General features: G+C 38.8%; 1 protein-coding gene across 1 annotated transcript in view; it reads left to right on the forward strand.

The window, feature by feature from the left end:
• Positions 1–27,947, forward strand: part of OSBPL11 (oxysterol binding protein like 11) — a 96,853-nt gene that overhangs the window by 18,340 nt on the left and 50,566 nt on the right. Inside the window, exon 2 of the mRNA XM_080796263.1 lies at positions 16,971–17,039. Within this exon, the coding sequence (XP_080652389.1) occupies positions 16,971–17,039 (69 nt within the window). The remainder of the gene's footprint in view (positions 1–16,970; positions 17,040–27,947) is intronic.

The following is a 27,947-nucleotide window of genomic DNA, read 5'->3' on the forward strand; positions in this document are numbered from 1 at the left end:
TAACATTTATGAGAGTCTTGATATTAAAAATGTTTTTACTTCTTAGAGTCAACTGAATTTGCTTTAAAATGCAGTTGGGTTTTACCCCGTTCTTCCAGCCACCCAGCCCAGTTTTGGGTATGTGTAACTTAATTTGGGAAGTAAGTACATATAGGAAGGAAACGGTTTTACATCCCAGAAGAGCAATGGTTGTATGGCCACATTGTAAAGTTTTAAAAAATTTAATCTATACCTAATAATAGATAGAAATAGTTCTGTGCCTGAAAAGGTAAATTATGCCACCTATTCAAGATAATTGAACATTTAAAAACTGTTTGGTTGTAAAAATAATACGATTTTAAGTTGGAAAATGTGAAACAGTAAAGGGGCAAAGTAAAACCATCCATAATTCTTCCCATTTAGTGATAACCCTAGTTACTATTTTGTGTAGTTTTATTCTGTGCATATTTTTATAGGCTATATAAAATTTGATAGTCTGAGTTTTTAATGATCTTAAAACACTTTCCCATGTTGTTAGAAACTCAAGAACATTTTACTTGGTGAGTACTATTCTGTGATACTTCCTCTTTTTTTTTTTTTTAAAGTATTAAATTCTAGTGGTTTAACATACAGTGTAATCTGTGATACTACTTCTTCTTCTTTTTTTTTTTTTTAGATTATTTATTTATTTATTTGACACAGAGAAAGAGATCACAAGTAGGAAGAGAGGCAGGCAGAGTGAGAGGGGGAGGCAGGCTTCCCGCTGAGCAGGGAGCCCGATGCAGGGTTCGATCCCAGGACCCTGGGATCATGACCTGAGCCAAACGCAGAGGCTTAACCAACTGAGCCACCTAGGCACCCCAATCTGTGATACTTCTTAATCATTCTCTTGATGCCTACATTGAGCTTGTTTTCTTCCTCTCCATTTCCTTTTTTCTTTCTTTATTATTATTATTATTATTTTAATTATTATAATTAGTACTACAGTGGACACAGTTGCACATTATTTTTGTCTCATTTCTAATAATTTTCTTAGACTAGATACCTGGAAGTAAAGTTCTTGGGCCCAAGAGCGTTAACATTTTTTTTTTTTTAAGATTATTTATTTATTTATTTGACAGAGATCACAAGTAGGCAGAGAAGCAGGCAGAGAGAGGGGGAAGCAGGCTCCCTGAGCAGAGAGCCGGATGCGGGGCTCGATCCCAGGACCCTGGGATCATGACCTGAGCCGAAGGCAGAGGCTTCACCCCATGAGCCACCCAGGCACCCCGAGCATTAACATTTTAAAAAAATTTTAATTCCAGAATAATTAACACACAGTGTTATATGAGTTTCAAGTGTACAGTATAGTGATTCAACAATTCTGTACATTAGTGCAAAGAGCATTAACATTTTTAAGGTTTTGGCAGGAGGGGAGTACCTTTCACTTGACTTCATACTTTTGAGTATAGACTAAAACGCAGTTGGAATTAGAATTTTATCTGAGATTGATTAGAGTATATATGTGAGTTTATTTTATTTTTTATTTTTTATTTTTTTGCCAATGACTCAGAATTGTTTTGTGGTTTTATAGAAACATTCTGCTTCCATCTTCCCATTGCTTAAATCATTCAGCAGAGATTTCTTAAACACCTGTTATATCCCAGGCTGTACACTAGGTGCTGCAAGGAACACTAGGGTGGATAAGAAGCAGTCACTGCTCTGCAGAATATCTTTTTACAGCAGAAGGAGGTACATGTGTTGCAGTCACTCCCATCTGTTGTCAGTTGCTTTTTCCTTAGCTAAGCTGGCTGCCGTCTCCCTTCATCATGCTATTTATGCTATCAAGGGAGTGAACCAAAACTAAGCTAATTTTGGCGGACAGTTTTTGCTTAGTAGAAGATAGGAATTTTGATCTGTGGCTTGACTGACTACAGCCTGCTTAAATTCCTGACTGCAGTTAAATGTGGTAAGGAGTCTAAGACTAATTCCTCTGCCTGGGTTCTGGAAGCCATCTCTCTCCCATTTTCCTCTTTCTCCTGTCTTGAGTCTTTCTTTCTATCTCCTTCACTTTGGGTACTTTGAACTACCCTGTCTGAAGGCTACGTCCTTTTAACCAGTCCTGTTTCTCCCAGCTTCTCTTAATACTGCCAGCTGGCTGTGCCTTCATCATTCCATTGATCTGTTGTGTCTTGGTTTTTAAATCTAATAGAAACTTCTTAGTCTTCATCTTTTTTCTCCCCCCAGTAGCTTTGAACATGCTTGACCACAAACTTATTTGAAATATTCCTTGTTTTTTTCCTGCTACTCAGCTACTTCTTATTCCTCTCTGTACACCCCTTCCTTCTAAAATGTTCCTTAGGGTTCTTTCTTGGACTCTGTTTCATCTCTTGTCATTTTATAATCCTTCTTGGGTGATTTTATTTGCTCTCATGGCTTTAAAACCCGTTACATGCTTATATGCTGATTACTACCAAATCTTTCCTTTTTTTAAAGATTTTATTTATTTATTTGACAGAGAGAGATCACAAGTAGGCAGAGAGGCAGGCAGAGAGAGAGGCGGAAGCAGACTCCCTGCCGAGTGGAAAGCCCGATGTGGGACTCGATCCCAGGACCCTGAGATCATGATCTGAGCCGAAGGCAGAGGCTTAACCCACTGAGCAACCCAGGCGCCCTGATTACTACCAAATCTATATGTCCAAAGCAAATCATCCTACCTTATTGGATATCTCCCTGTATAAGTCCCACAGATCCCTGAAATTCAACATGGGAAATTGTAACAAACCCAAAACTTCCCAGTAAATGTATTAGTATCTGCACAGTTGTTCCAGCTGGAAATCAGGGGGTGGCCCTGCCCTTTCTGTCTCACCCTTACTCTCACTGTCGATCTCTTTTTCACTTCACATCTGATCAGTCCCATGCAGTCATTTCAGCCTCAGTCACTATCGACTCTTATGTCTTCGTTTAGTGAATCCTGTGTCTCTAGTGAAATAACCTTTCCCATTTGTGTGACAGCTAAAAACAAAGTCCCAATGTGTCTCTCCTCCAATAGGAGCCCTTGTCATTGTCTTTTTCTTCAAGGAGATGTATTTCTCTTATATTAGACTGTTGTTTGGGGATGGAAAGAATTTGCCTTTTTTATTTTCCCATCTTTTTTTAAAAAAGATTTGATTCATTTATTTGAAAGAGAGAGAGTACGAAAGTGGGAGGGTCAGAGGGAGAAGCAGACTCCCCGCTGAACAGGGAGCAGGGAATCCATGCAGGATTCGACCCTGGGACTCCAGGATCATGACCTTAGCCGAAGGCAGTCACCCAACCAACTGAGCCACCCAGGCACCCCCCATCCCTTTCAGTGACTTCAGAGTGCTTTGCATTTAGAAGGTACTGAGTAATTATGCTGAAGTGAAATGAAAGGATTTGAGACTGTTAAAAAAGTAGCTTAACTTTAAAAGCTTCTACATATCTTCCTTCAGTCTGATCAAGAAGGGGTAAGAAATAAGTATGTTATAGTAATGGAGTCTTAGGAATTGAAATAATCATTATTAACGTATTTTGGAGAAGATGAGGCTCACATTAACTATAATAATGCCACTTGGCATAGTTCAGTTAATCTGTTGTTTTTTTACAGACCATCAGCCTCTAGTACTAATCCCAATTGAATGTTAACAAGTTTAGAAGATTGGAATATACCCAATGTACCCAATATACCCAATTGGAATATACCCAATATACCCAGTGTAGTTGCTGAAGACCTGAAAAAGAAATTAACGTTTTCATAGCTTAATTTTTAGTGTATCAGTCTTTTGGACCATTATTTCTACTTCATAGAACACAAAATAGCAGTATGATATGATCAGACTCATGTGTTCCCAGTTGAACAACTAGATTTTATTCATATGAACAGGTACATTAAAAATCTCCTATAAAAGTCACATATCTTGGGGCACCTAGGTGGCTCAGTTGGTTAAGCAACTGCCTTCGGCTCAGGTCATGATCCTGGAGTCCCAGGATCAAGTCCCACATCAGGCCCTCTGCTCATCAGGGAGCCAGCTTCTCCCTCTGCCCCTCGCCCCTTTCATGCTCTCTCTCTCTCTCAAATAAATAAAATCTTAAAAAAAAAAAAAAGTCACACATCTTATTTTATTTTTTATTTTATTATTTTTTTAAAAGATTTTATTTATTTATTTGACAGAGAGAGACAGAACGAGAGAGGGAACACAGGCAGGGGAAGTGGGAGAGGGTGAAGCAGGCTCCCCACCAAGCAGGGAAGCCCAATGTGGAGCTCCATCCTAGGACCCTGGGATCATGACCTGAGCCAAAGGCAGACGCTTAATGACTGAGCCACCCAGGCACCGCTATTTTATTTTTTTAAAGATTTTTTTATTTTAGAGAGAGTGTGCATGAGCAGGGGGAGGAGGGAAAGAATCTCAAGCAGACTCCGTGCTGAGCACGGAGCCCAACTTGGGGCTTGATCTCACAATACTACTGATCATGACCTGAGCTAAAACCAAGAATTGGATGCTTAACTAACTGACTGGGCCACCCAGGGGCCCCTTTTTAATTTTTTTATTTAAATTTTGCTTAGTTAACATACAGTGCTGTATTGGTTTCTGGAGTAGAATTCAGTGATTCATCAGTTATGTACAACACCCAGTGCTCATTACAGCCCATCTAGCCCATCACTCATCTAGCCCATCCCCCACCCACCTCCCTCCATCAGCCCTCAGTTCTCGTTTCAGAGTCTCTTATGGTTTGTTTCCCTCTCCCTTTTTTCCCCTCTTCCCATCTGTTCATCTGTTTCCCTTCTTAAATTCCACAGATGAGTGAGATCATTTGCTATTTGTCTTCTCTCACTTACTTAGCATCATATGCTCTAGCTCTGCCTACATTGTTGCAAATGGCAAATGGCAAGATTTCATTCTTTTTCATGGCCAAGTAATATTCCATTGTGTATATATTACCAGTCTTTATCCATTCATCAGTCGATGGACATTTGGGCTCTCTCCATAGTTTGCCTATGTATTTTTGTATCCTTTGGGTAAATACCTAGTAGTGCAATTGCTGGATCACAGGGTAGTTCTAGTTTCTTTACTTTTTGAGGAGCCTCCATGCTGATGGCAACAGATTGCATTCCCACCAACAGTGCAGGCGGGTTCCCCTTTCTCCATATCCTCGCCAGCACCTGTTTTTTTCTTGTGTTGTTCATTTTAGCCATTCTGACAGGTGTGAGGTGGTATCTCATCATGGTTTTGATTTATATTTCCCTGATGATAAGTGATGATGAGCATCTTTTCATGTGCATAAGCCATCTGTTTGTCTTTGGAAAAGTGTCTATTCATGTTTTCTGCCCATTTCTTAACTGGATTATTTATTTTTTGGGTGTTGTTTGATAAATTCTTTCTGGATTTTGAATACTAACACTGTATCACATATGTCATTTACAAATACCTTCTCCCATTCTGTAGGTTGCACTTTTTTAGTTTTGTTGATTGTTTCCTTCACTGTGCAGAAGCTTTTTATCTCAAGTCCCAATAGTTCATTTTTGCTTTTGTTTCTAATAGGTTGCTACGGCCAGTGTCAAAGAGGTTGCTGGCTGTGTTCTTTTCTAGGATTTTGATGGTTTCCTGTCTCACATTTAGGTCTTTCATCCCTTTTGATTTTCTTTTTGTGTATGGTTTAAGAAAGTGGTCCATTTTCATTCTTCTGCATGTCACTGTCCAGTTTTCCTAACAACATTTATTGAAGAGACTGTCTTTTTTCCATTGTATATTTTTTTCCTGCTTTGTCAAAGATTAGTTGACCACGTAGTTTGGGTCCATTTCTGGGTTCTCTATTCTGTTCCGTTGATCTTTGAGTCTGTTTTGTGCCTGCACCATACTGTCTTAATGACTATAGCTTTGTAATATAGCTTGAAATCTGGAATCATGATGCCTCCAGTTTTGTTTTGTTTTTCAAAATTGCTTTGACTATTTGGGGTCTTTTATGGTTCCATACAAATTTTAGGATTGTTTGTTCTAGTTTTGTGAAAAATGCTGATGGCATCTTGATAGGGATTACATTAAATATGTAGCTTGCTTTGGGTAGTATAGACATTTTAACAATGTTCTTCCAATCCATGAATATGGAATGCTTTTCCATTTCTTTATTTCCTCTTCAATTTCTTTCATAAGTGTTCTGTAGTTTTCAGAGAACAGATCTTTTACTTCTTTAGTTATGTTTTTTCCTAGGTATCTTACTGTTTTTGGTGCAATTGCAAATGGGATCGATTCCTCAATTTCTTTTTCTGCTGCCTATTTATTGAATTCTGCACATTGATTTTATATCCTGCAACTTTGCTGAATTCATGTATTAGTTCTAGCAATTTTTTGGTGGAGTCTTCTGGGTTTTCTACAGAGAGTATCATGTCATCTGCAAATAGTGAAAGTTTGACTTTTCCCTGCTGATTTGGATTCCTTTTTTTTTTTTTTTTTGGATGCCTTTTATATCTTTTTGTTGCCTGATGGCTGAGGCTAAGGCTACCAGTACTGTTCAATAGTAATATGGAGAGTGGACAACCTTATCTTGTTCCTGACCACAAAAGCTCTCGTTTTTTCCCTGGGGATGGTATTAGCTTTGGGTCTTTTGTATATGGACTTTTTGATGTTGAGATGTATTCCATCTGTCTCTACTTTGTTGAGGGTTTTTATCAAAGATGGATACTATGTTTTGTCAAATGCTTTTTCTTTATCTATTGTCAGGATCATATGGTTCTTATCCTTTCTTTTATTAATGTGGCATATCACACGATTGATTTGCAAATATTGAACCACCCCTAAAGTCCCAGAATAAATCCCACTTGATTGTGGTGAATAATTCTTTAACATACTGTTGGATTTGATTTGCAAGTATTTTATTGAAAATTTTTGCATCCATGTTCATCAGGCCTATACATTCCTTTCTAGTGGGGTCTTTGGTTTTGTAATCAAGGTAATGCTGACTTTGTAAAATGAGTTTGAAAGTTTTCCTTCCATTTCTATTTTTTGGAACAGTTTGAGAAGAGTAGGTATTAACTCTTCTTTAAATGTCTGTTAGAGGGACGCCTGGGTGGCTCAGTTGGTTGAGCGGCTGCCTTCGGCTCAGGTCATGATCCCAGCGTCCTGGAATCGAGTCCCGCATCGGGCTCCTTGCTCGGCGGGGAGCCTGCTTCTCCCTCTGCCTCTGCCTGCCACTCTGTCTGCCTGTGCTCGCTCGCTCTCTCTAACAAATAAATAAATTAAAAAAAATAAATAAATGTCTGTTAGAATTCCTATTGGGGGGGCGGTGCCTGGGTGACTCAGATGGTTAAACGTCTGCCTTCGGCTCAGGTCATGATCTTAGGGTCTTGGGATCGAGCCCAGCATTGGGCTCCCTGCTCAGCAGGGAGTCTGCTTCTCCCTCTCCCTCTGCTGATCCTCCTGCTTGTGCTCTTGCTCTCTGGCAAATTAAAAAAAAAAAAAAAGATTCCCCTGGGAAGCCATCTGGCCCAGGACTTTTGTTTGGTGGGAGATTTTTGATAACTGATTCCATTTCTTTGCTGGTTATGGGTCTGTTCAAATTTTTCTATTCCTGTTTCAGTTTTGGTAGTTTGTCCATTTTTTCTAGATAGCCCAGTTTATTGTCATATAGTGTTTTGTAGTATTCTCTTATAATTGTATTTCTGTGGTGTTGCTGGTGATCTCTCTCTTCTTTCCTTTGTGATTTTATCTATTTGGGTCCTTTCTCTTTTCTGTCTGATAAGTCTGGCTAGGGGTTTATCAATTTTATTAATTCTTTCGAGGAACCAATAATTCATTTTTTTGGTCTGTTCTACTGTTTTTGTTTTTGTTGTTGTTGTTGTTTTGTTTCTTTATCATTTATTTTGCTCTAATCTATATTTCCCTTCTGCTGGCTTTAGGTTTTATTTGCTGTTCTCTTTCTAGCTCTGTTAGGTGTAAGGTAAGGTGTATTTGAGACTTTTCTTGCTTCTTGAGGTAGGCCTGTATTGCAGTATAATTCCTTCTTAAGACTGCCTTTGCTGCATCCCAAGGGTTTTGAACTGCTGTGTTTTCATTTTCATTTTTGCTTCCATGTATTTTTAAAAATTTCTTTGATTTACTGGTTAACCCAGTCTTTCTTTAATAGGATGTTCTCCTTTTTTTTTTTGTTTATTTTTTGTTCATTTGTCACAGAGAGATAGAAAGAGCACAAGTGGGGGAGCGTCAGGCAAAGGGAGAAGCAGGCTCCCTGCTGAGCAAGGAGCCTGATGTGGGACTCAATCCCAGGACCCAGGGATCATGACCCGAGCTGAAGGCAGATGCTTAACCAACTAAGCCACCCAGGGATCCCTAGTAAAGTGTTCTTTAATTTACATGTATTTGAAGTCTTTCCAAATTTTTTCTTGTGGTTGATTTCAAGTTTCATAGTGTTTTGGTCTGAAAATATGCATGGTATGATCTCGATCTTTTTGTACTTTTGAAGGCTGATTTGTGACCCAGTATGTGATCTCTTCTGGAGAATGTTCCATGTGCACTCGAAAAGAATATTATATATCCTGCTGCTTTAGGATGAAATGTTCTGAATATATCTGTTAAGTCCATCTAGTCCAGTATGTCATTCAAAGTCATTGTTTCCTTGTTGATTTTCTGCTTAGATGATCTATCCATTGCTGTGGGGGGGGGTGGGGTGGGGTGTTAAAGTCCCTTACATTATTGTATTGTTATCAAGTAGTTTCTTTATTTTTAAAAAATTTTTTTAAAAGATTTTATTTATTTATTTGACAGAGAGAGATCACAAGTAGGCAGGCAGAGAGAGAGGGGGAAGCAGGCTCCCCACTGAGCAGAGAGCTTGATGTGGGGCTCAGTCCCAGGACCCTGAAATCATGACCTGAGCTGAAGGCAGAGGCTTAACCCACTGAGCCACCCAAGCGCCCCACAATGAGTTTCTTCATTATTACTTTATATATTTGGGTGCTCCCAGCTTGGGGGCATAAATATTTACAATTATTAGATCTTCTTGAATGATAGACCCCTTAATTATGATATAATGACCTTCTTCATCTCTTGTTACAGTCTCTTTTTTAAAATCTAGTTTGTCGGGGCACCTGGGTGGCTCAGTGGGTTAAAGCCTCTGCCTTCAGCTCGGGTCATGATCCCAAGGTCCTGGGATCGAGCCCCGCATCGGGCTCTCTGCTCGGCGGGGAGCCTGCTTCCCCCTCTCTCTCTGCCTGCCTCTCTGCCTACTTGTAATCTCTGTCTGACATGTGATCTCTATCTGTGAAATAAATAAATAAAATCTTTAAAAAAAAAAATAAAATCTAGTTTGTCGGGCGCATGGGTGGCTCTGTTGTGGGGCATCTGCCTTCAACTCAGGTCATGATCCCCAGTATCCTAGGATTGAGCCCCGTATCGGGCTCTCTGCTCAGTGCGGAAACTGCTTCTTCCTCTCCAGCTCCCCTGTGCTTGTGTTCCCTTTCTCACTCTCTCTCTCTGTTATAAATAAATAAAATTTTTTAAAAAAGAAAGCTATAGAAAAAAATAAAATAAAATCTAGTTTGTCTGATATTAAGTATGGCTACCCCAGCTTTCTTTTGATGTACATTAGCATGGTAGATGGTTCTCCATCCCCTCACTTTCTTCCTTTTTTTTTTTTTTTTAAGATTTTATTTACTTATTTGATACAGAGAGCAGAGAGAGAGCACATGACCAGGGTGGGGGTGGGGGCAAAAGGAAAGGGAGAAGCAGACTCCCCACTGAGCAGGGAGCCTGGCAAGGAGCTTTGACCTGAGCCAAAGGCAGACCTTTAACTGACCGAGCCCCCCGAGATGCCCTTCTATCTTTCAGTCTGAAGGTATCTTTAGGTTTAAAATGAGTCTCTTATAGGCAGCATATAGATGGATCTTTTTTTAAAATCCATTCTGATAACCCCTATGTCTTTTGATTGGAGCATTTAGTCCATTTATATTGAGAGTAATTATTGAAAGATACACATTTAGTGTCACTGTATTACCTGTAGAGTTGGTGTTTCTGGTGATGTTCTCTGGTCATTTCTAGTTTTTATTGCTTTTGGTCCCTTTCCTCCCCACTCAAAGAGTCTCTCAATATTTCTTGAACGGCTAGTTTAGTGGTAATGAGCTCCTTTAGTTTTTGTCTGGGAAAGTCCTTGTCCCTATCCCTTCTATTCTGAATGACAGCCCTGTTGGATAAAGAATTCTTGGCTGCATGCTTTTCCCATTTAACCTGTTGAATATTTCCTGCCATTACTTCTGGCCTGTCACATTTCTGTGAAGATATGCTGCAAACCTTACCTGTCTTCCCTTTTAGGTTAAGGACTTTTTTATCCCTTGCTGCTTTCAGGACTCTTTCCTTGTCTGTGTATTTTGTGAATTTGACTATGATATGCCTTGGTGATGGTCAGCTTTTGTTGAATTTAATGGGCATTCTCTCTGTTTCTTGGGTTTTGAAGTTTGTGTCCTTCCCCAGGTTAGAGAAATTTTCAACTATAATTCATTGAAATATACCTTCCACCCCTTTTTTTCTCTCTTCATCTTCTGAAACTCCTGTGGTACAAATGTTTTTACATTTTCATAAGTCACCGAGATCCCTAAGTCTACCTCTGTAGTCCATGACCTTTCTTTCCCTCTTCTTTTCAGCATCATTATTTTCCATAATTTTATCTTCTATATCACTGATTTGCTCCTCTTCTTCGTCCATCCTCATTTTTGTAGCCTCCATCCATCTCGGTTACAGTATTTTAAATTTTGGCCTAACTAGATTTTAGTTCTTTTACTTCTGGAGTAAGGGATTCTCTAGTATCTTCTTTTTTTTTTTAAAAGATTTTATTTATTTATTTGACAGAGATCACAAGTAGGCAGAGAGGCAGGCAGAGAGAGAGGAAGGGAAGCAGGCTCCCTGCTGAGCAGAGAGCCCGATGCGGGGCTTGATCCCAGGACCCTGAGATCATGACCTGAGCCGAAGGCAAAGGCTTTAACCCACTGAGCCACCCAGGCGCCCCTTCTCTAGTGTCTTCTATGATTTTTTCAAGCCCAGCTAGTATCTGTATAAATATAGTATCTGTATAAATATAAAGTATTTATCTGTATAAATATAAAGTTTTAAATTCTAGTTCAGACATCTTACTTATATCTACATTGATTAAATCTGTGGTCATCAATTCTTCCTGTTCTTTCTTTTGAGATTTATTCCTTTGTCTTGTCGTTTTGGAGAGAGAAAAAGAGGAAAATAAAACAATATTAAAATTTAAAAATCGAGGAAAAAGGAAAAAATACATAAAGGAAGCTAGATCCTAGGTATGTTTTGGTCTACTTGTTACGAAAAGATCGATTGACAAAAGATAGGGGCGCCTGGGTTGCTCCGTCGGTTGAATGGCCAACTTTTTTTTTTTTTTGAAAGATTTAATTTATTTATTTGACAGATCACAAGTAGGCAGAGAGGCAGGCAGAGAGAGAGAGGAGAGGGGGGAAGCAGGCTCCCCGCTGAGCAGAGAGCCCGACGCAGAGCTTGGTCCCAGGACCTTGGGATATGACCTGAGCCAAAGGCAAGGGCTTAACCCACTGAGCCACCCAGGTACCCCGAACGGCCAACTCTTGATTTTGGCCCCATCTACCATTTTTCTTTTTTAAAAAGATGTATTTATTTGTGCTCGCTTCGGCAGCGTATATACTAAGGATGACATGCAAATTCGTGAAGCATTCCATATTTTACACAGTTCTCCAGTGAACTGCCGCTCTTCGTGGAGTAACTCCAAGGAACGGTATCAAAGTACAAGAATAATGAAATTGTGACATTTCACTAGAAAAATATTCCTGTAGTGCACTCTATGGCCTGTGAATGAAGCTGAACTGCACCTGGAAATTTATGTGTTGTTTCTACATATCTCGGAAATGAGAATATGTCAACTTGTGATTCCTTATAGAATTAAAAAAAAAATTAAGATGTATTTATTTGAGAGAGAAAGAGAGAGCATGAGCAGGGAAGGGGCAGAGGGGGAGGGAAAGAGAGAATCCTCAAGTAGACTCCATGCTGAGAATAGAGCCCGATGCAGGGCTCCATCCCAGGACCCTGAGATCATGACCTGAGCCGAAATCAAGAGTTGGCCGTTTGGGGCACCTGGGTGGCTCAGTGGGTTAAAGCCTTTGCCTTCGGCTGAGGTCATGATCCCAGGATCCTGGGATTGCACGTTGCATCTGGGCTCTCTGCTCAGCAGGGAGCCTGCTTCCTCCTCTCTCTCTGCCTGCCTCTCTGCCTACTTGTGATCTCTGTCTGTCAAATAAATAAATAAAATCTTTAAAAAAAGAAAGAAAGAAAGATGGTAGAAAGAAAAATGGTAGAAAGAAAAAAGTAAAATTAAGAAATATATATAACTTAGTAAAATTAAAACATTAAAAATTGCTTTCTGTATCCAAAAAACAAAACAAAAACAAAGTAAAATAAGAAATAAAACCCAAAGGATGCTGGATCCTGTTTTCGTTAGCAGTGAAGCTTTGCAGCACTCTGTGATCAGTAGACTTGGTGTGTGAGGGGGTTTGTGCTGGTCTTCTGGTGAAGGGGCCTGCTGCTCTGATTCTCAGGTGTAATTGCCCTAGTGGGGATGCTCCTGCAGAGGCGAGTGGGGCTTGATGTAGTGGCTCGGTTCTCCACTTGGTGGCGCTGTTCAGCTCCCTGAGGTGGATCAAGCTGGCTTTGACCTGTTCTCTCCAGAGCGGGAAATGTGTGCCATCCCTCTTCAGTAAGCCTTCACAGATGCCCAAACATTGACCCTGTCTATGTTACTGGTTTCTGTCATATCCCTGCCTTCACCCTGCCTGTGCCCTAGCTGTCCTGCCAAACGGTGAGCACTCCTGTGTTTTATCTCAAGTGTAGGTGTGTTTCAAAATTCCACACTTCAGAGACCCCCCCGGGCACAGACCCACACTGATCCTCTGGGGGAGGGTCCCCCTGCCTTGTGGCCAGTGGCAGCTTGTCACAGGAGACAGCTGCGCTATCTCTCAGCAGTTTGGAGTTTGTGGTAGATCACAACACACAGCTCATGCCAGGGTTTGAAGCCCTCACTTGGAGTTTTTCTTCCTGTACTGGTGAGTGGGACAGTTTGACGGCACCTGCAAGGCCCTTTGCCCACAGAGGCCATGTCACCTCTACCAAATGCACTCCAAGCACGGGTACCGCTTCTCCCTTTGTGACCCTGAGGATCCTCAGGCTGCCTGCTGCTGGCGCTCAGCTCTGCTCTCCCATTGGAGACCGCTTAGTTCCCCAGGTGCAAACTTGGCGAGGTCTCAGACTTCGGAAACTTCGAAATCTGCACTTCACTGTGTAGAAAACTGGCGGTATTGTAACCCTCTCCTTTCTCCCCATCCATGATTTTGGGGAGTAGTTTTCTTGTGCAGTCCCCTGCATATGTTTTCACTCTTTTTTTTCTTTTTTCTTTCTTTTCTTGTGCTTTCTCTCTTCCTCCTTTCTGGATGCTCCCTCCACTGTCAGGGCGCCCTCCCCTGGGCAGTGCCCGTAGCTCTTTTCTCCCACTGACTGCAGCTTCTATATTCCACTTGTTTTTCTGGTTTGTAGATGTGCAGCTTTGTTCTATAAGACTTCCAGTCGATTTCTTGGGTATTCATAGTGATTTTATATTTATCCAGCTGTGTTCAAGGGAGGGGGTAAGCTTAGGGTCACCCTACTCCACAGCCGTCTTACCTCTCCAAAATTCACACATTTTAAATGGGAGCAGAGCATAAGGGTTAGAGGTACTACATGAGGAGTCTGTTACAAGGAGAGAAGAGGAAAAAGGGAAAAGTGAACAAAAGGTGTTCACTCACAAAGCTCTTTATACTGACCACCAGATGGCGCAGTTGTTCCATATCTGCTGCTTGCACGGCTGGGAAGGATGAGAAGCAACAGTGCCATCCAGCTGTTTTGAAGCACAGGATGTTCTTAAGTTGACTCTTTGTAGCCTCAGATGTCTATTTCATGAAGTGAAAGCAGGCTGGCATGTTATACTTAATTGCACATTTGAATATCATAGCCATATCAATATTGCCCTTGTCGCTTTTCTAAGAAAGTTAACTCTTTGGATACAAGCATGGACAAAATACTAACATTTAAAAATTGAACATAAAACATTACTGTACTGAGAAGTACAAGGATATACTTTGATTTTATTTTGGGAATGATGCTACTGGAATTGTATCATTAAAAATTCATTGATAGCTATTAAATGACTGATATAAATAACTTAAATGTGACCAAGATGAGGATTAGCTTTAGTAATAGGAGAAACTGGACAAAAGTTAAGGAGATGAGGCATTATCTTCAGTTACTTAGAAATGAAATTTTTACTTGTTTTTTTCAGTTGTAAATATATACTGAGGTTTTCAGAAAGATTCTTTCCACAGTTCACATATGCATTTAAAGAATATAATTGTCTTAGAACCAGAGCAATTGAACTATAATTGAATTGTAATGTTTTTATTCTGTGCTAATAGTCATAGTATAGTTATGAAGGCTTGGTGTAGAGAAACTAGATTATAAGGGCTTGGAAAACCAAAAATGGTGAATTATGGACTATTTTGATACTTGGAAGAAATATTTAATCTAGGTTATGTGACACCTTAGGCTTTTTGTAGATGGATGCATCATATGTATAAATAAATAAATAAATATTCAGGTTATGAAAATATAGGTTAGAATGAACAAATAAGTTTTTTCCTAATTTATAATTGGCATACAACATTATATTAGTTTCTGGTACACAGCTTAATTTGGTACACATTGATTTGTATACATTGTGAAATGATGACCGCAGTGTCTAGTAAACATCTCTCACCATATATATTATACTTTTTTTTTCTTGTGATGAGAACCTTTAAGATCTCTCTTAGCAACTTTCAAATATGCAGTATAGTATTTTTAATACACTCAATGTGCTGGATATTACATCTCCAAGACCTAATTATTTTATAACTGGAAGTTTGTATCTTTTGACCACTTTCATCCATGTTACTTACTACTCCACCCCTGGCAACCATCAGTCTATTCTCTGTGTTTATGAGTTCTTTTTTAAAAATTATTTTTGGGGTGCCTGGCTCGCTCAGGCAATCGAGCATGCCACTCTTGATCTCAGGGTTGTGAGTTCAAGCCCCACATTTTGTGTAGAGATAACTTAAAAATTAAAAAATTCTTTTAAAAGTTATTATTTTTTTTTAGAGTCCACATATAAGTGAAGGAATAAGTTTTAAAGGCAAATACAGTTGAGGGAAGCTGAGCTTCCCTAAAGAAGAAACAGAGGAAGAACTCTGGGAAGTTATTTTTGGGCAAAATCCATGAACATTGGGATTCCTGTGACCCCAAAGAGTTGTTTAAGACTGAAGCTTGGGAAAGATGTGGGAGCCAGACAAGAAAAATATCTTCATGCTTTTTTAAGTACCAGTGGAACTGAAAGAAAAGCTTTACTGTGACCTGGGCTGCAACTAGAGGAACTCTAGCAAAAACCCAAGGGCCTCGGTTTCCAGAGAATCCTTTCTTCTAGATATGGGCTTGAGAAAGTATTGAAATGAGAATTCAGCTGATACTGTCAGTTTTAACATGACATAACAGATAACAGAACTTTGGGTTGGCATTTTAGAAGTGGACAACCTTAGTCTTCTTGATATTTAGTGACCTTATGAAACCCAAAGGACTTGATGAGTTTCACTTAATAGACACTATTGCTTGCTAGCCTTAGAATGAAAGAAAAATATAGGAAAAAAAAAAAACATAGTCATGGGCTCAATTCTTTATTTGTAGATTTGATCTTTATTTTCAAACCCTTTGAAAAAATGAGATTAGAAAGACACGCGACATTGAGTTTATTCTTGAGGCATCCCCCTACTCACTCCCCAGTAATAGCACTAGAATGTTATAATCAATTTGATCATTTCATTTTCTTGAGAGAGTCTTTATCTTCAGCCCTTTTTATTTGTCGTTGGGATCAATTTAAACCTGTTTTGAACTTTGTTCTGTTAGTTGTGTCAGCTAGCTCTTCCTTGGTTTTTGCCTTTAATGTATCCACGTTTTAAAGGTTGCCAGTTGCCTCACACTTCCAGTTTCCCTTATGTTGGTTAGCTGAAATTTTACCATGTATCTCTGTGACTTAGGGATAGTAAAGAAAATTAATGATGAATATCCATTGCATTTTATAGTGTTAAATTAAAACTTTAGGTGAGTTTTAAAGGAATTCCAATGTAAGCCATGAAATAAAAAATGAATGTATCAACAAGATATGTCAATGTAGGTCTCCTTTACTTTTCAAAAGTATAAGGGACCTTAAAATGTTGGAAAAGAAATATCAATGAGATACTGCATTTTTAAGAACCACTATAGCAGAATATATGTGTAATAAGTGAAAAAAATGGGGCAGGAAGTAAACAAACTCAATTGTAATAAGGCCTTTATTAAAATCTTTCCATTGGCAAAACTTACAGAGAATATTTTGCCTCATACCTGTCTGAAGTGGAGTGGGAGTGAGGTGTCACAGTCTGATCAAAAACAGGACCTTCGTTTTGGAAGCCCAAGGAATCAGAGACAACAGATTGGCCTCTTATGTGTCCTACCAGAGTGAGGAGCCACTATTCAATTTAGAGACCTTTTTTGGCTTTCTAGAACCATAAAATCATTTTATTTCTTTAGTAGTGAATTGTCATAAAATATTTTTATTTATAATTATATTTATAGTATATTTGCTTTATATTTATATAATTTTGTATTTATATAATGATTTCATATTTGAAATATTATATAATAACTTATGGGGGATTATATTTGTTTTGAAGAAATCTGGTAAAATAAAGACCTATGGATATCAAATTTGGTAGATTAAATACCTCTTCATTAATCTGTAAATCTTCTGAAGAAAGTTTGAGGCATTCATAAAACACATATATATCTACAGCTGTTTTTAAAGCTGTTCAGTTAACTTCCTGATATTTCTAATTTTTATTGACTTCGGTGCATTCTGATCTTTTGAAACAGTGATCACATGGAAAATGTGTATGGCTACTTAATGAAGTACACCAACCTTGTCACTGGGTGGCAGTACAGGTAAGTGATTATTCTGTGTCACATCCCTCTCCTAAGAGACCAGAAATGGGGCTGATAATTTTATATTCTGATATTACTTTTGTACAGACATGGATGGGAAACCTTTTAGAGAAGGATTTACAGTTATTTAAAGTCTGATACGTTCTCCTTTGTAGAGACTGAGGGGAGTTGACATCTGTCCAGATGGCACCCTCCAAATGCCTCAGAAGTTAATATTTTCTTTAATTGAAGAATAATTGACATGCAGTATTGTATTAGTTTCAGGTATACAACATAGTGACTTAATATTTATGTATATCACTTCAGTAAGTCTAGTTGCCATTTGTCACCATACCAAATTACTTCAGTATTATTGATTGTATTCCCTATGCCAGACATTATATCCTTTTGTCTTATTTTATAACTGGAAGATTGTACCTCTTAATCCTCTTTACCTATATTGTTTATCCTCCCATCCCTCCTCTCCTCTGACAACCACCAGTTTGTTCTCTATACAAATAAATCTTTCTGTTTCGTTTGTTGGTTTTGTTTTTTAGATTCCACACATAAATGAAGTCATTCATTATTTGGTTTTCTGTCTGACTTATTTCAGCTAACATAATACCCTCTAAGTTCATCCAGGAAGTCATCAATGGCAAGATTTCTTTCTTTTTTATAGTATACCATTTGTGTGTGTGTGTGTGTGTGTGTGTCTATATATACACCACATCCTCTTTCTCCATTTATCTGTCAAAGACATTTAACTACCTCTGAAACTGATAATACAGTGTATGTTGATTAAATAGACTTTAGATGAATATTTTAAAAACTTGGGAAAAAAAAGATGACATTTAGGTTGCTTCTGTATCTTGGGTATCATAAATGCTGTAATGTGATGTGTCTTTCCAATTTAGTGTTTTCATTTTTTTTCAGATAAATACCTAGAAGTGGAATTGTTGGATCTTTTTTTTTTTTCCTAATTTTATTTAATTTTAATTTTTTTTTTTCTATTTTACCCACCCCCATACCCACCTCCCCTCTGGTAGCTATCAGTTTGTTCTCTGTAGTTAAGAGTCAGTCTCTCTCTCTCTCTCTCTTTTGTTTTGTTTTGTTTGAATGAAACCATATGGTATTTGTCTTTCTCTGACTGACTTATTTAGCATTATACTCTCTAGTTCCATCCATGTTGTTGCTAATGGCAAGATTTCATTCTTACTGATGACCGTAATATTCCTCTGTGTGTGTGTGTGTGTGTGTGTGTGTACACACCACATCTTCTTTATCCATTCATCTGTTGATGGGCACTTGGGCTGCTGCCATAATTTGGCTATTGTAAATAATGCTGCAATAAACGTAGGGGTGCATGTATCCCTTTGCATTGTTGTTTTTGTATTTTGGGGGTAAAAGCCCAGTGGTGCGGTTACTGGATCACAGGGTAGTTCTATTTTTAATTTTCTGAGGAAACTCCATGCTGTTTCCCACAGTGACTGTACCAGTTTGCATTCCAACCAACAGTGCAAGAGCATGCCTTTTGCTCCACATCCTCGCCAACAATTTTTCTATCAGTTCTTTATATATTTTGGATACCAACCCTTTATTGGATATGTCATTTGTAAATATCTTCTCATAGTCAATAGATTGCTTTTAGTTTTGTTGAGTGTTTCCTTGGCTCTGCAGAAGGTTTTCATTTTGATGTAGTCCCAGTGGTTTGTTTTTGCTTTTATTTCCTTTGCCTCAGGAGACATCTAGAAAAATGTTGCTATGGCCAATGTCAGAGAAATTGTGTGCTCTCTTGTAGGATTTCTGTGGTTTCAAGTCTCACATTTAAGTCTTTAATCCATTTTGAATTTATTTTTGTAGGTAGTATAAGAAAGTGGTCCAGTTTCATTCTTTTGCATATAGCTGTCCAGTCTTCCCAACACCATTGGTTGAAGAGACTTTTTCCCATTGTATGTATATTCTTTCCTCCTTCATCGAAGATTAATTGACTATATAATTGTGGGTTGATTTCTGGGTTTTCTATTCTGTTCCATTGACCCTGTGGGTGTGTTTTTGTGCCAGCACCATACTGTTATGGTTACTGTAGTTTTGTAATATAACTTGAAGTCTGGAGTTATGATACCTTCAGTTTTGTTTTCCTATTTTGAATTTTTAAGTAACCTCCATACTTGTTTTCATTGTGGCTGTAAAAACAGTTTGCATCCCCCCAGTAGTGCACAAGTTTCCCTTTTTTCCACATATTTGCCAATATGTGTTATTTCTTGTCATTTTGATTCTAGCGATTCTGACAGCTGTGAAGTGTTATATCATTGTGGTTTTGATGTGCATTTCTTATGATTGGTAGTAGTAGGATCTTTTCGTGTGCCTATTGGCCATCTATATGTCTTTAAAAAAAAAAGATTTATTTATTTGAGAACTAGCGAGAGAGAGAGAGAGGAAGAGAGAGAGCGCGCACAAGCAGTGGCGAGGGGCAGAGCGAGAGGGAGAAGCAGACAGGAGCCCGATGCAGGACTCCATCCCAGAACCCTGGGATCATCACCCGAGCTGAAGGCAGATGGCTTAAGCAACTGAGCCACCCAGTCACCCTCTGTATGTCTTTTAAATTTATTATTTGTTATTATTATTAACATTTTTAGATTTTACTTATTTATTTGACAGAGAGAGAGAGACAGCAAGAGAGGGAATACAAGCAGGAGGAGTGGGAGAAGGAGAAAGAAGCAGGCTTCCTGCTGAGCAGGGTGCCCGATGTGGGGCTCTATCCCAGGACCCTGGCTGGGATCATGACCTAAGCCGAAGGCAGACACTTAACCTTGACTGTGCTACCCAGGTGCCCCTATATGTCTTTTTTAGAGAAATTTCTATTCAGGTTGTCTGCTCACATTTTGAGTGGATTGGTTGTTTTGTTTTGTTTGTTTATATTGGATTTTATGAATTCTTTATATATTTTAGATGTTCCCCCTATTGGATATATCATTTGCAAATATCTCCTCCCATTTAGTAGGTTGCTCTTTCATTTTGTTGATGGCTTCTTTTGCTATGCAAAAGCTTTTTTGTTTGTTCTAGTCCCAGTTGTTTATTTTTGCTTTTGTTCTCCTTGCCTGAGGAGACATCCAAAATAATATTGCTAAGATCAGTGTCAGAGAGCTTACTGCTTATGTTTTTTTCTAGGAGTTTTATAGTTATGGGTCTTAGAGTTAAGTGTTTAATCCATTTTGAGTTTATTTTTGTATATGGTGAAGAAAGTGATCTCGTTTCATTCTTTTGTGTGTAACTGTCCAGTTTCCCCAACATTTTATCAAAGTGTCGACAATAGACAAAAGTTACTAATATATTAGGTTTATAGGTACTTGTTCACCTGCCTTGGGCTTTTAAAAATACTTGTAGTGATTAAACTTTTAGTTTGGTTTGGAGTCAGCAAACAAATTTGTGTTTAGGAGCCTATTTTGTGCAGGATTCTCAAACTTCTCTGGGACCTTGAAAAGTTTAAATAACCAGTCCAAGGTCACACAGGCAGGCAGTAAGGAGCAAAGCCAGGGTAGAATTGGTAGTGGTGGAGCAGGGGGATTAAAGTTTTATTTTCTTTTATTGTGGCAAAATATACACAAATTTATCATTTTAACCAAGTGTAAGTATTCATTTTAGTGACATTAAATGCATACATTGCTTGCAGCCATCAACACTATCTCTCCACAGTACTTTTTGCATCTTCTCAAGTGAAACTTTATCATTAAATAATAACTCCCATTTCTCCTTCTCCAAAGCCCTTGGCAGCCAGTATTCTGCTTTCTGTGTCTATGCTTTGACTACTCTTGGTACCTCCTGTAAGTGAAATCATACAGTATTTGTTCTTTTGTGCCTGGCTTATTTTACTGAGCATCCTATCTTTAAGGTTCATCCATGTTGTAGTGTGTGTCAGAGTTTCCTTCCTTTCTCAGGCTTACTAATACCCTTTTTTGTTTGTTTGCTTAAGATTTGGATATTCTATTGCCTGTGTGTACCACATTTTCTTTATCTGTTCATCTGTCAGTGGATACTTGGGTTGCTTCCACCTTTTAGCTACTAATAATTCTGCTGTGAATATTGCGGTACAAATACTTGTTCAAGTCTCGGCTTTCATGTCTTTTGTGTATATACCCAGAAGTGGAATTACTGGATCATATGGTAATTCTGTGTTTAATTTTTGGGGGAATTCCATATCATTTTCCATAGTGGCTACATAATTTTACATTCTTACCAGCAGTTCACAAGGGTTCTGATTTTTTCCACATCCTTACCAACACTTGTTATTTTCTGTTTTGTTTTGTATTGTTTTGTTTTTTAATAATAACCTTCCTAATAGGTGTGAAGTGGTATCTCACTGTTGGTTTTAAATTTTTTAAAAATGATAATACTGGAATTTGAACCTAAACAGTTTTAACTCCAAAGTCTGTGGTTTTACATTATTATCATGCTGCTTCTAGTTCACATGTCATTTGGATGCTTCTGCTTTTGGCCATAATAAAATAATGGGAGCTGAATTTGCCTTCCAACCTTAAACAACTTGAAAATGAGACATAATTTATAAAAGAATGATTTTCAGACTTTAAAAGAATAGGAGAAGCACTGATGAAAAGGTGATTGTTTAACAGAGAGGGCAGTTTGGGCTGTGTTTAGTTGGAAGTGACATTAGGTAATCCAAATAAAAATGATACGTGGGAAGTTAGAGATCATATGGCGTGAAGACTTAGAAGGGAATATGAAGACTTAGAAGGGAATCATCCCTATTGAAGTTAAAAGGGCAGTTCTCCAGGGGTCCCATCTTTTATATTTAAAAAAAAAGCCAAGTCTAGGGAGTCTTTTCATGTTGTATTTTTCACTTTAGGTTTTTGAAATTTTTTGAAGGCTTATATATTCAAATGTCATACAGAATATTAATTTTTAAAATATTTTATTTATTTTAAAGAAACAGTGTGAGCAGGGGGAGGGGCAGAGAGAGAGGGAGAGAGAGAAAGAATCTCAAGCAGACTCCCCACTGAGCACAGAGACCATCATAGGGCTTGATCTCATGACCCTGATATCATGACCTGAGCTGAAACTGAGAGTCGGACACTTAACTAACTGAGCCACCTAGGTGCCCCCAGAAAGTTAATTTTTTAAAAAATGTAAAAAAAGATTTTATTCATTTATTTGACACAGAGAGACAGTGAGAGAGGGAATACAAGCAGGGTGAGTAGAGAGGGAGAAGCAGGCTCCCCACTGAGCAGGGAGCCCAATGTGGGGCTCGATCCTAGGATCCTGGGATCATGACCTGAGCCAAAGGCAGGTCCTTAACAACTGAGCCAGCCAGGTACCCCCAGAATACTAATTTTTAAAATTGTAATTTCACGGGGGCGCCTGGGTGGCTCAGTGGGGTAAAGCCTCTGCCTTTGGCTCGGGTCGTGGTCCCAGGGTCCTGGGATCGAACCCCACATCGGGCTCTCTGCTTGGCAGGGAGCCTGCTTCCCCCACCCTCTGCCTGCTTCTCTGCCTACTTGTGATCTCTCAAATAAATAAATCTCTCAAATAAATAAAATCTCTCAAATAAATAAAATGTGATCTGTCAAATAAATAAAGTCTTTAATTAAAAAAATTGTAATTTCACTTTGGTTTTAGCACTATTTTTTGTTCTTTCTTAAAAGAAAGATAGGTTAGCTTCCCCCTAATATTCAACAACTGTTGTTATATCATATTGAATAATACTGAGAAACTGTCAGAAGGGGAACAGAGTAAGAAAGCTCCAGAAATATACAAATATGGGTGCCTGGGTGGCTCAGTTGGTTAAGCGACTGCCTTTGGCTCAGGTCATGATGCTGGAATCTTGGGCATCGAGTCCCGCATTGGGCTACCTACTGAGTGGGATGTCTGCTTCTCCCTCTGACCCTCTCCCCTTTCATGCTCTCTCTCTCACTCTCTCTCTCAAATAAATGAAGTCTTTAAAAAAAAATACACAAACATACAAATTTAGTATAATTTCAAGATGGCATTCCAGGTGAGCAGCAACTTGAGACCATGGGAAGAAGTGGCAGGTGCTTATTATTGCATGAGGGAGCCCACCAAAAAGATACATTGGCCATTGGTTGCCTGGAGTTAGCAGATCCAAGCAAACATTCTGGGGCGGGGGGGGGGGGGGGTGGTGCTGGCTCTCCGGACATGATCCCTCCAGATATGTAAGAAACCAGTTTTCAGCAACACTAGAAAGTGCTTGTAAATCCATCCCTGTTTGCTACTGAGAGAGCACAGAACTTTTTAGACTTACCCCATCAGAGAGAGGTCTCACCTTGTCAGTTTGCTGTAAGCCCACTTTCTTATTATTTTGTTAAAGATTTTACTTATTTGAGAAAGAGAGCACACACGTGTGAGTTGGGGGAGGGGCAGAGGGAGAGGGAGAGGAGCTCAAGCCGACTTTGGGGAGTGCAGAACCCAGGGTGGGACTGGATCCCGCAACCCTGAGAAAATGACCTGAGCTAAAACCAAGAGTCGCACACTTAACTGACTAAGCCACCCAGGAGCCCAACTGTAGCCCCACCTAAAAAAAAGCCTTCCCATTTTCCATTTTTACTTTATGTCACCTGGGCTGGAGGTCCTGTGGTATAGCAGAGATACTGAGTCCTTAGCATGAAACATGTACACTGATCAAAGGTGAACAGATAGGTTAAGACCATGTTTAACGTCCCTAGGCTTAGTTGCTCAGTTTCTTTGGCAATCCTAGCCACTCTTGTCCACGTGCTGCTGGTGTAGCTTAACAGAAGCACTGCACCGATGGCATATTCAAGACCCTTTCCTTCCAGTCCATTTCTGTTTTGACTAAGGTCAGCTTGTAGCAGCTTGGAGAAATCCACTGTGGGCACACTCTATAAATAACTACTTGCTCTGGAATGTGGTAAGCTAGGAAAGTACAGAAGAGCAAGACCCTCTTCCTGCCACTTTAACTTCTAATTCCTGAGGGTGAGATTACTTCCCATCTGACATAGAAGTCTATAGACACAGAGCATTAAATTCTTCCCAAAAATCTTCTCAAGTTTATTTTTGTCATTTTAAGATAGATTTCTAAGTCAAAATATTTTTAGATTAAAGTTGCATTTTGATGATATTTCACTTTAAATTGTAGGTTATTTCAAAGATTAGTCATTTCCCCAAATTGACAGTCTTTGTTATTTTTTTTAAAGGGTTTTATTTATTTATTTGACAGATCACAAGTAGGCAGAGCAGCAGGCAGAGAGAGAGGAGCAAGCAGGCTCCCTGCTGAGCAGAAAGCCTGATGGCTGCTGCAATGCTGCGATGTGGGGCTCAATCCCAGGACCCTGGGATCATGACCTGAGCCGAAGGCAGAGGCTTAACCCACTGAGCCACCCAGGCACTCCAGTCTTTGTTATTTTGAAATTGCATAAAATAAACAATTATTTGCCAATTTTAATAGCAGTTTCTTTTAACAATTTAGCTGAATTTTCTGCATACGAAGAAGGTTCATGATGAATCTTGTTTCCCTGTTACATTTAACCTGCGTTTCTACATTTTCTTCGTTTATTGGCTAGGCCAACTTGCTCAGAATGTTTCCATCAAGAGTCTACTACCCTTCTGAACAAAACGGCTTTGTTAAGTCTCCTCACTGTGTGGATTGTCTTTCTATCTCCAAACTATACGTCTTGTAAAATTTCTCTCCATAAAAGGGATAAAGGAAGAATATTTGGATTAATCCGTGAGTGATGAAAGATAGCCCAAAGTGCTCTCTTAATTGCATTGGACCCATGGTTTCATCTTGGTGTTAAAAAGATGATCGGGGGGTACTTGGGTGGCTCAGTTGGTTAAGCGACTGCCTTCGGCTTAGGTCATGATCCTGGAGTCCCAGGATCGAGTCCCACATTGGGCTCCCTGCTCGGCAGGGAGTCTGCTTCTCCCTCTGACCTCTCTCCTTTCATGCTCTCTCTCTCTCTCAAATAAATAAATAAAATCTTAAAAAAAAAAAAAAAGATGATCGGGGCACTTGGGTGACTCAGTCGTTAAGCATCTGCCTTCAGGTCGTGATCCTAGAGTCCTGGGATCGATCCTCACATTGGGCTCCCTGCCCAGTGGGAAGCCTGCTTCTCCCTCTCCCACTCCCCCTGCTTGTATTCCCTCTCTCGCTTTCTCTCTGTCAAATAAATAATAAATAATCTTTAAAAAAAAAGATCAGTTATTGGCTCATTTTTTTTAGTGAGGTATAATTGACATGTAACATTATATTAGCTTTAGGTGTACAATGTACAACAGATTATGAAGTGATCACCACAATAAGTCTAGCTAACATCTGTCTTCATATGTAATTTCAAAATTTTTTTCTTGTGATGAGAACTTTCAAGGCCTACTCAGCCATTTTCAAATGTGCAATACAGTGTTTAGTCACCATGCTCTTCAGTTATTGGTTATTTCTATGACTTCACCAATCTGTCCTCACCATATTTCTGTATATTTAAGTGAGTGCCGCCTGTATCGTAAATTTGTGGAAATGCTTTTGGGATAAGAAATATGTGTTCACACCAAACTTGAGATTTCTAAACATAGTGTTTGTCTAAATTTTCTTTGACTACTTTGAAGAGACCAGTCATTTTCCTTTGTTTGAAATGAATTATACTCACATTTAGAACAGCGCAAAGAGATTTCTTTCCTTCCTTCCTTCCATTTTTGTTTGTTCGTTCTTTTTCTTAACAGCTTTATTGAAATATAATGCACAGCCCATACAATTTGCCCACTTAAAGTGTACAACTCAGTGGTTTTTAGTATCTTGACGAGATTGCTTTCTTACTAACCCACCCTTTGTTTGTTTTTCTGTTTATTTGACGAATTTTTTGTAGTAGATTCATTTCTTAGTCCATTAGGGCTGCTATAACAAAATACTACAGACTGGGTGGCTAATAAACATTTCTCACAGTTCTGGAGGTTGGAAGTTCAAGAGCATGGTGCCAGCATTGTTAGGTAAGGGTCCTCTTCCTTTCATAGACTTCTTGTTGTATGAGAACATAGCAGAAGAAGGGTCAAGGAAGAGCTCTTGGGTCTCTCTTATAAAGGCACTAATCTCATTCCTGAGGTTCTGCCCTCATGACCTAATCACCTCACCTCCCAAAGGCCCTGTCTCTTAATACTGTTACCTTAGGAGTTAGGATTTCAACATAATGAATTTGCAGGGCACACAGTCAGACCATAGCAGATTTGTATGTGCATTTTGTGTTTTATGTTTATGTTTTAGAAACTGAAGATGATGTCGGTGACTATCTTGTGTTAATTCAAATAATCTCTTCAAATATTTTGGAAAATAAAGATAACCCTATTAATGGGCAAAATGTGATGAGCAGTTCACGAAATAGAATGATGGGTGGTCATTAAACACATGAAAAAGTGTATAACTCTTCTAGTAATTAATGAAATGAAAGTTTAAAAGCTCTGAAAAATGCTAATTTTGAAAATTAAAATATATGAACATAATTTTAAAAGTCAGAAGCGTGCTTAAAGATGAACAAGAAAAACAAGAGTTCTTTGCTTTTGCATCTCCCTTTTCAGGCAACCACTTTCAAATTTTGCTTTCTTGGGTTTTTTCTTTTCCTTGAAGAAAAGGCGGATTTCATTTTCTCCCAGTTTGATATGATATGGTTGGCTGTTGCTTAAGACAGTATCTTCTAGGGGTGCCTGGGTGGCTCAGTGGGTTAAAGCCTCTGCCTTCGGCTCAGGTCATGATCCCAGGATCCTGGGATCGAGTCCCGCATCAGGCTCTCTGCTCAGCAGGGAGCCCACTTCCCCCTCTCTCTCTCTGCCTGCCTCTCTGCCTACTTGTGATCTCTCTCTGTCAAATAAATAAATAAAATCTTAAATAAAAAGAAAATAAAATAAAAAATAAAAAATAAAAAAAGTATCTTCTAGGAGCACCTGGCTGGCTCAGTGGGTTAAAGCCTCTACCATCAGCTCAGGTCATGATCCCAGGATCCTGGGATCCAGCGCTGCATCGGGCTCTCTGCTCAGCAGGGAGCCTGCTTTCTCCTCTCTCTCTGCCTGCCTCTCTGCCTACTTGTGATCTCTGTCTATCAAATAAATAAATAAAATCTTAAAAAAAAAACAAAACAACCCAAAACAAAATCTGTTTAAAAAAAAAAGACAATATCTTCTAGGACCTTGAACTCTTATCTTATGGTCTAGTGTTGTAGAACTCAGTAACATAGAATGCCAAATTGCTCTGAACTCAAACATTAATTTTTTTAAATCAAAACTTTTTAGACTTTTTTTTAAAAAGAACTTTTGAATTACTTAAATTGGAATCTGAATAAAGTAATTAATCGGGAACCAAATCATAACATCAAATTCTTTTCCAAAATATATCAGTATTTCGTCATTTAGTTTCAAGTTCCTTATGTTTCTCCATCTCCAGTTGCAGCTTTTACATTTTTAAACAGGATAAGTAATCTTTAGTTGTGACCTATTTAGTGATACATTCACCTAACCTTTCTACCTTGACATTATTCTCATTGTATATTTCACTGACTAAATCTTAAATCAGATTTATTTCTTACCAGCATTTAGTTATCCTCAGAGTTCATGTTTTGATTTGTTTCCAGTGAATTTTAAATAAAAACTCTCAGTACCATTTGTCTTTGGGCAATTTACCTTCACTGTTAATGAATTCTGGAGAGAAATCTTCCTCTGAGAGGATACTCTATCTTTGTTTCCTTTTTGCATTATGTGGTATGCCTCGTCCCTAGTAAGTGCCTCTCCTTCAGCTGAAGGTTTTATGTCATTTACTAAATTCATTCAGTTTTTCAACTCCTAGGAAATTCAGGAATTGTTTCAAAGTTCAGGAAATGTTTCGAAGTTATTCTTTTTTTAAAATTAACATATAATGTATTATTAGCCCCAGGGGTACAGGGGTACAGGGGTACAGGTTTGTGAATC

The sequence above is a fragment of the Martes martes genome (assembly GCF_963455335.1).
Source record: "Martes martes genome assembly, chromosome: 1".
In the NCBI taxonomy this organism is placed as follows: Eukaryota; Metazoa; Chordata; class Mammalia; order Carnivora; family Mustelidae; genus Martes; species Martes martes.